The sequence below is a fragment of the Arvicola amphibius genome, chromosome 9, assembly GCF_903992535.2.
Source record: "Arvicola amphibius chromosome 9, mArvAmp1.2, whole genome shotgun sequence".
Lineage (NCBI taxonomy): Eukaryota > Metazoa > Chordata > Mammalia > Rodentia > Cricetidae > Arvicola > Arvicola amphibius.
The window spans coordinates 123,390,406-123,398,962 of NC_052055.2; the positions used below are offsets into that span (position 1 = coordinate 123,390,406).

An 8,557-nucleotide genomic window follows, 5' to 3' on the forward strand; every position below is an offset into this window, starting at 1 on the left:
TGGTTGTTTCTGTATCACCATCATGGGATTATAAGGTCCTGGCTTCAGTAAACCCCAAAATTAAAGACAGAAAAAACACACAAAACAAAAACCTGTAACTGACTTATACAAGGTGATTTATTGGTTTTTTGGAGCTACTGAATCAGGGTCACTGAGATTCTATAGTAGATACGATTTGAAAGATGCTCCCTCCCCCCCAAAAAATAATAAAACTCAGGTCAGGGGAGAATTCCAAGGACATGTGAGCTGTGAGGGGGTCAGCCTCAAGACCAAGAGAAAAGCAAGATGGAGGGCACTTGAAGAAGACAACATGATGAACTGGGCCAGGAAATACCCAGTGCCAGGTCATCCAGCACACCACTTCTGCCCTGGAGAGGACCACACACCTGCAACAAAACACAGGATTGTGCTCACCACTGCACAATTCTCCAGCAATGTTCCAACCACATTTTCACCCGTCTTCCCTTCCCTTGCTCCACCTGTGTGGTGGCTTCAGCTCCCAGAAACTCAAACCCTCACCTTCCTCTCCAGGGTGTGGTTTATAAGGACCCTGGGTGTCTGGAGGAGCCACCTGATCTCAGGCCTTGAATGATGAAGATGGTGCCCACCACGATGCCCACGATGCCCACGGACAACCCCAGGGCACAGACTACAGTCTCCGTCAGCTCTGACATGGGGGCTGGAACCTCGGGTTCTGGAAAAGTGAAGTTTTTGGAATCAGGGGGGAGCATGTTCATGTATGTGTATGTAAGAGGGTCCGGGTGAGAATGGAAGTCAGTCCATGCAGACTTTGGGACTGAGTTGACAAAGAACAAGAACATGCAGAAGCAGGGAGAACCCACACGTACCCCAGTGTTGCAGCGCCGGCTCCTCCAGGCCCCAGTGCTCCACCTTGCAGTCATAGACGTCATCGTCAGAAGGGATGAAGGTGAGGTAAGACATCTTGTGGAAGGAATGGTCATGGTTGATGAAGAAGCTGGTTTCATAAATGCCTTCTGTGACTGACTGACTATTTTTCAACCATGTGATGTTTACCACAGGAGGAAAGATGTTGTCCACGAAGCAGATCAGGGTGTTGGGCTGGCCCAGCAGCACAGGGGACTTGGGGAACACGGTCACCTCAGGAACCTCTGGAAAGGAAATAGCCTGGACATGAGTTGGATGATGGGAGTTTCTCTCCCTAATATTATGCACTGTCTGGTGTTGGAACACTCTCACCAAGACTTGTCCACTTGACCTTTACTTCTGTTTGGAACTAATGTGTGCTGCTTCTACTTTATCCCCATGTCCCTCTCTCTGGGGTCTTAAGAAGGAAATCTGTTGGGACCTCTACAAAAGATCCAAGAAGTGCATTGTGGAAAAAAGAGCTTTATATTACATGGAATGTGTGATTTGAAAGAAGAGAGAGGCTGAGGGTGAGGAGATCTGGGCACGCCTTGGAAAGGAGGGAATTTAATAGAGCAGTGGATCACATTCCCCACCAGGGAAGGGAGGAGGAACAGGGTCTGAGCACGTACTGTTGGTAGCTGGGGTAAAATTGGATGTCTTAGTCAGGACGTCCAAGTTGTGTTTTGCTGTAGCTATATTTCGCAGTCCACCTTGTGGGTCAAGTCTTCCCAGCTGGCCAAACTCAGGAATCCTCCAGACTGTCTCTTTCTTATCCAAGTCCACATATAACAACTCATCATCATCAAATTCAAATGTGTACTGGCCGTTGGGTCCGTAAGACTGATAGACAGTTATGCCATAGGAGCCAATGTGGTCGGCTGGTGAATTTAGATGGATAACAGGAAGAGTGGAAAAAATGGAAAACAGGAAGGAAAAAGGATGTTATTAAACAGAATGAGAAAACGCCATGAGTTTCATTTTTGGCACATTTCAATCACCTGCTTCCCCTACCCCCTCAGTGCTGGTTACAGCCCAGTCTTCCTCTCTATGACATGTGCTACACGATGGTGAAATGTCACATGTTTGATTTCTGCTGTCCTGACTGCCTCCACCAGCGTCTGGTGCACTGATGCCAAGAAGCTCACACCCAAATGGTTCTTAGGTTTTGTGTCCCATTGACCTTTCATAAGTTAATTTTCTATTACATTTCATTTATCTTCTTATAAAAGACATTTTCCTCATAGAGATACCTTCTCATTTATTTTTTAGAAAAAGGGAAAGCATATAGAATCCTATAGAAAGAGAACAATGACATCATTATAAAATACACGGAAAGTGTTATACTAAAGTTCCTGCATTGTTAAGCGTGGGGATCTACAGGACAGTTTTCTGATTTCCTCTAGAATAAAAGAAATAGATACTTAATTGGATTGTCTGCTTTTGTCAACCGCAACCTCTTAGTTTTTTTTTTCCAAATCAACATTGCCATTCATTTGCAGATTCATGGGGAATTAAAGCTTTTTCCTCCAACAACGAGCATATCTGAGATGACACAACAAATGGCTGCCAAGCAGCAGTTCCACCCAAAGAATGACAAATAGAGACTGTTGGGGCATAGGTTTTTGTTTTATTTTCTTCATTTATTGGGTTTCAACAAATCTCTGACATGGTGTTGTGTAAGGAGTAACTGCCCAACCAAGCCTGGTCAGCAAGCGATCACCATGTTTGTTGGCTAACAGGAGAGTTGGGTCAGTAGACAGAGTACGTGTCCTGTGCTGTGAGGGGCTGTGGACAGGTTACAGTCTGGCGTTCTGCACAAGCAACTGCCAATCTAACTACCCCATCCTCTCATGGTCCTGCTGTTTGCAGGGGCCTCTTTTTTCTCATTCAAATCAAGGTTGTTTTTGTTTTTCAATTTGCTGAAACCCTTCTCTACCCCGAAGGTTTCAGCTTGGTTTTAATTAATAGACTTCCAACTCCTCTGTCTTCTATCCACATTTGATTGCTCCCCTGGCTCTTCCCTTCCCAGTGTCGACATCTTGGTTGGTATCATCAGTCCCCAACCACTCCCCTCACACACCACACCTCCCCCTCAAAGATTCCTCATCCATTATCAATAAATCTTCTTGACTTCTTTTCCAAATGTGGATGTACACAGCCTTCACTTCAGCAGGTGCCTGTCCTGGGCCACAAGTGTTTTGGCCTCAGCTGGGTCCACTGTCCTCACCAATGACCTTTCTGCTTTCTGACCTTGGTCTGAACACTTCCTAGGCTCAGGCAGCAGGTTTTATATATTTCAATACCCAAATCTTAGCTTAGAAAGTGCTTTACAAAGAAGAGCATTGAATGATTATCTATAATTTTGAGGCCCTTGGAGATTTGAAAATGACTAACACGTATCAGAGCACAGGCAGAGGGTTCTCAGGCTTGGGTATCTTGTGCTTGCCTGTGTCGTTGTTATAAAACATCATTAGATGGGGTAATAGAATAGGCAGTTTATAAGTATATTCCTTACTTTACTTATAATATATATTATAATATAATTCATATAATAATACAGATATATGAAGCTATATCTGGAGTGGGAACATATAAAAATGGCATTTAAAGGAATTTGCAAATGAATAGATGTGAAAATAGATTGTGAGGAGCTGTGCACGCATGCGGTTTGCTTAGGAGCCCTTTCTTGATGAAAATATTAAAAGTAATTTCAATGTGTAAGACAAATATAGGTTGAGTTAAAATCAAAGCATTTTCTTAGACCTTGAAACTTCACATTTTTTTCTAAACTCAAAAGAAATGGGAATATATTCACTTAGGTCTACAGTTCTGTGGTTCCTTAGAACTGTGCCCACTCACACCTGGTTTGAGCACTCTAATGTGACACTGTAGAAAGAAGCTGGGGACAAAGAAGGCTACATTCCTTACTTTGTTAAAAAAAATATGAAACTATATTTGGAAAGGGAACAGCGGAAAATTGATATTTAAAGGTATTCACTAATGAATTAGTAGTAAAAGTCTCTCTATGTAGCCCAGGCTGTCCTTGAACTCACGATCCTCCTGCTTCAGCATCTAAGCACTGAGGTGCCAGTGAGCACTCCCAGGCCCAGCCTGGTTTTCACTGGTTTTAAAGCACATCTACATCAGGAGGGTTGTCCTGTAGAATGGTGGCCCCTTCTCTCACCTCCTGCTAGGGCCATTTCCTAGCATGGAGAGTATAAACCCCAACACAAGGGAAGCGTTTTCCGTACATCTGTATACATGGTTCACGGAACTCTTTTCCTTAGGATACACTCCAGGAGAAAGGTACATAGGGCTCAAAAGACTCTCAGGGAAATTTGAGAGTAATAGTTCATGGATTTTCAGTAATGAAAAATCATCCATTTGTGGATACACCCCACGTTTAGAGGCAACCCCACTTACCACAGGGCCCTCCACACTTCCCTCACTGGATCCACCATTAGAATCATGGCTTGGTGAGCACAGCCTGGCAACAGAGCCTCCTGAAGACAAATGGGGCCACACAGTTGTAAGACTGCCTAATACTGAGAATTTGTATCTCAGTCAATTTGTGTCTCCCTCTTCTTCCCATTTCCCAGATCCAGGCGTCCCTCAACCATGCAACTCACCCTTAATGTCGTCTTCACCCCCACAGGGGCTGAGCGTGGTGGTCAGGGCGAGGATCCCCAGAACCAGAGCTCTGCTGGGCGTCATCCTCTTCCCGGGGTGGTCTCAGAAGCTGCTGTTCTGAGTCCTCAAGAGATTGTGAGGATCCATCCAGCCAAGGAGGTCTGACTGCAAACCGAACACCGCCAAACCCAATCAGAAAATTCCATTATGATGATGTCGCAGTTGCCAGGTGCAGAGTTTGTTGTAAGAGGCCAGGAAGAGGCGAAGGGGAACTCCAGGACAGCAGCAGCCTCTGCTCAGAGTGGGTCTGAGGGATGCCCTGGGAAGGAGGGAGGCTCCACGCCAGACTCTTCCTCCTGTGTTTGTGTGTGCGGCTGGCAAGAGAGGAGGGAATTCCTGAAAAGCCTCATGGATGGGTGAACTCTTTGATAATAATGATGTTATTCAGAATTTTCTGGTCTGTATGGTTCAGGAAGTCTCCCCTGAATTTCTTTCTTCCTTGTGGCTTCCCCAACCCTGACATCCAGCCACTTTCTCAGGCTGGCATACATGAGTTAGTTTTTTTTATTCTTTTCTTTATTTCTTTTCATACTGTGTACACAACACTCCAAACTGTGATCTGACCACTGACCCAAGGGGTCCCCACAGACGGTGGCCAGTAAATGCCTTTGCTCTTTCTACTTGTGTAAACCCTGGTGGGGAGGCTCTTCGCTCAGAAGCCCTGGTGTTTCCAGTCTGAACGCAGAGGCTTCTGGACCCACAGCCGCCATCGGGACAGCATTGTGTCTATCCAGATTGCCACTTTCCTTTGAATAATCTTCGTGCTCTGTGTGTTGATGCACTGACCACATCTAAAGGAAGTTTAGGAACATTGAACACACAAAAGGAAGTTCTGGCTAGCTTGATTACTCTTAAAATATTTTTAAATGTAAGAATGTTCAGTCAAATGCTGAAAGGCGATCTTATAACTTACAAAGTATCTTTGCTTCCTAAACTACTGGATTTTCCAAATTTGTTATCCTCTTATGTGAATATTTCAGACAAATGTGAGGGTCTGAGGTAATGTGGGTTTTCTCTCTGTATGCCATGAATATCATTGGTTAATAAAGGATCTGCTTTAGGCCTATGGCAGAGCTATGGGGAACAGAGCTAGGTGGGGAGGACTGGACTGAATGCTGGGAGAAAGAAGGGCAAAGTCAGACAGAAGCCATGGATCTGCCAGAGACAGACGCTGGGACTTTAGCCGGAAAGCCACTGCCATGTGGTGATACACAGATTAGTAGAAATGGGTAAAATTTATATGTAAGAATTAGTCAATAAGAAGCTAGAGCTAATAGACCAGGCAGTGATTTAAATAATATGGTTTCTGTGTGATTATTTTGGCTTTGGACTGCCAGGACAAAAAAGTAACCTCTTCCTACAAATTGGTGTGCCAACGTGGTGGACTAAATCCATGTAAAACCTAAGAGGCTTTAAAAAGGAATTCTAGACACAAAAGAACAGAGTTAAGCACGGCTTCTTGGTAGCCAGCATTTTGTTGGTTGTTGGCTACATGCTGTGGCTCCTTTAAGAGAGATTTTCCTGATTCAGCTGTAGCAGAAAAAAGCTGCAATTTTAAAACAGTGGCTTCCTGGCTGTGGGCTGTGCTGCTAGCATGAACTCTAACTCTTTCTTGGGAGGTCCAGCTACTGAGCATTTAAATGGGGTTTGTGAGTAGAGTGCCTAAAAACCGGGCTGTGAGCATGGCTCTCAGATGCAGCAAACATCTCTGCCATGTCAGACTGGGTGGGGCAAGCAGTCAGGGTCATATTTCTTCTAATAATGCAGCAGCTTAAGTTAATAAGAAGGCTTAGCATTTTAAGAAGCACTCCAGGACAGTAAAGAATTACAGATATACAATAGGACAGATTCAGACATAAAAGACCTATAAATGGGTCATAGTGTTGGATAAATGTACATAGGCTTGGGAGAGAGAAGAAAAAGAGTATAGAGAGTGGAAAAAGAAGTAAATGGTTTAAAAAAATAAAACAAAGTCTTTAAAGAGACAGAGTACAGACAGTCATAAATTAAAGGAGCATAATAAGCCATGTAAAAATGGAGAATACACAGAGAATCTGGATTATGCATATTATTATGCTTTCTTTGAATTTTTTGACTGTGAAGGAGCTAAGAACAGAGAGACATTTCATTGTATGGCCTTCGAAGCTAAGCCAGAATATATGTTCTAAAGGTATTATGACTTCCAAATTTGGGTCTAAGGATATGTTGCTTTGAAAAAGAGGTTTTTCTTATGTTTCCACAGAGGATGAGAACTGTGGATGGGATTCACTCCAGGCTAATGTGGTCTGATGAACCATGACCCCCAGAGAGGTTGCCTTGAACACTTCTCAAAAAATTTCTTTTCCCAATAAACAGCATGAAAAAGTTTAGACAGAACTATGCCCATATTCCCAAACACTGTTTATAAATATTTGTTTACATTTAAAGAGGGTTATGCTACAGAGATTTGCATTGGTGTGGATCTTGATTTATTGATATAAATTTTAGGTCAATTTTGTTATGCTGTATATATACATACATATATATTTCTGCTCTTGGTTAAGATATCGTGTTTGTACAGCTCATTTGAAAATGTAATGTATAATTAAGAAATACAAGTTAATGGATAATCATCTATAGTAGTCAAGCTTGTAGTCATGTTATTAGATTTCCTAGATGTATAGAGAGAAATTTCAGTTAGATAGGTATTCTTCAAATCTTTCAGAGACCTTCAGAATATGGCATTTAAAAATGTTTTAAGAACTTAGGATGTTTCATGACAATGAGACACATCTGCTCCTGGCAGCACCAATCTACTCCAAGAGGAAGATTGTCATCAAAGAGGCTCCTTATGGAGTTGGTTAGCCATTTGAGCAAGAAACTGCTTTTGCCTGGACTGCTTGATGAACTAGACATTCAGGACCCACAGAGAAATAACTGCTGAACTTGCCTTAAGGTGAAAAAGGGCCTTCAGGGTTCCTGCTTTATGAAAGAGTCTGCCAGGCATTCTACAGGATACAGAAGAAAGTGACTGACAAACTGCCAATATAGGTGGAACTGTCTTTGAAATTTCCTGCTTCATGGGAAAGTCTGCTGAATACTATGGGTCTGTAGGCTGAAGATGGATGCCCCAATGGTACAGAAAACCTTTGGGTGATTGTCCAGGTAGCAAGATGCCTCTGTCAATTCTAGAGTTTTAGAAGTTTCTTATAATGAACGTATCATTTACTTAGGTAATATTATACCTTTCTGGAGTTGAAGAATTTATAGTTATAGTTTTCCTTAGTTATGATAAGAGGTAAAGTAGATATAAATATTATAACTGTAATTCTTGCTTGATGCCAGTTTTGTAATTTGATCATGTTAAAATTAAAAACTTTCTTTTTTATTTAAACAGAAAAGGGGAGGTAATGCGGGATTTCCCTTTGTATGCCGTGAATATCATTGGTTAATAAAGGATCTGCTCTGGGCCTATGGCAGAGCTATAAGGGAACAGAGCTAGGTGGGGAGGACTGGACTGAATGCTGGGAGAAAGAAGGGCAAAGTCAGACAGAAGCCATGGATCTGCCAGAGACAGATGCCAGAACTTTAGCTGATAAGCCACTGCCATGTAGCGATACACAGATTAATAGAAATGGGTTAAATTTATATTTAAGAGTTAGCCAACGAGAAGCTAGATCTAGTGGGCCAAGCAGTAATTTAAATAATATGGGTTCTGTGTGATTATTTCGGCTCTGGGCTACTGGGACAAACAAGTGGCCTCTTCCAACACTGAGGTTTAAAGTCAAGGTGACCTAGAGGATTCTATTCTTTATAGAAGATGAAGTTTTCTGTGTTCTGTGGAGGCCACAAGTGCATGATGACTTAGGACCAGCTATTCTCTTCACAGAGGTGGGGACAGAGGAGGGAGACACAGGGCACACATGATCAATTTTGTAATCAGCTGATGTTAAGAGAGGTGACCCTGGACAATCGGGCTGAGCTGTCCACAGTTGGGAAA

General features: G+C 42.8%; 1 protein-coding gene across 1 annotated transcript; it reads right to left on the minus strand.

Moving 5' to 3' along the window:
• Positions 1-223: 223 nt before the first annotated feature.
• On the minus strand, positions 224-4,640 carry LOC119823094 (H-2 class II histocompatibility antigen, A-K alpha chain). The gene is made up of 5 exons (XM_038342886.1): positions 4,518-4,640; positions 1,518-1,766; positions 849-1,130; positions 520-694; positions 224-386 (listed from the first exon to the last, which is right to left on the minus strand). The coding sequence occupies exons 1-4, from the start codon at positions 4,600-4,602 to the stop codon at positions 540-542; spliced, it is 771 nt and encodes a 256-aa protein (XP_038198814.1). The 5' UTR covers positions 4,603-4,640; the 3' UTR covers positions 224-386; positions 520-539.
• Between the last annotated feature and the right edge of the window lie 3,917 nt (positions 4,641-8,557).

What these genes read in the sequence shown, in the direction of transcription:
- LOC119823094 (XM_038342886.1), bottom strand. Translation starts at nt 4,602, where the DNA reads ATGACGCCCAGCAGAGCTCTGGTTCTGGGGATCCTCGCCCTGACCACC. An exon ending in TTTTACCCCAGCTACCAACA is followed by an intron (nt 1,131 to 1,517) that starts GTACGTGCTCAG and finishes TTTCCTTTCCAG; the next exon opens with AGGTTCCTGAGGTGACCGTG. An exon ending in GCCGGCGCTGCAACACTGGG is followed by an intron (nt 695 to 848) that starts GTACGTGTGGGT and finishes TCACTTTTCCAG; the next exon opens with AACCCGAGGTTCCAGCCCCC.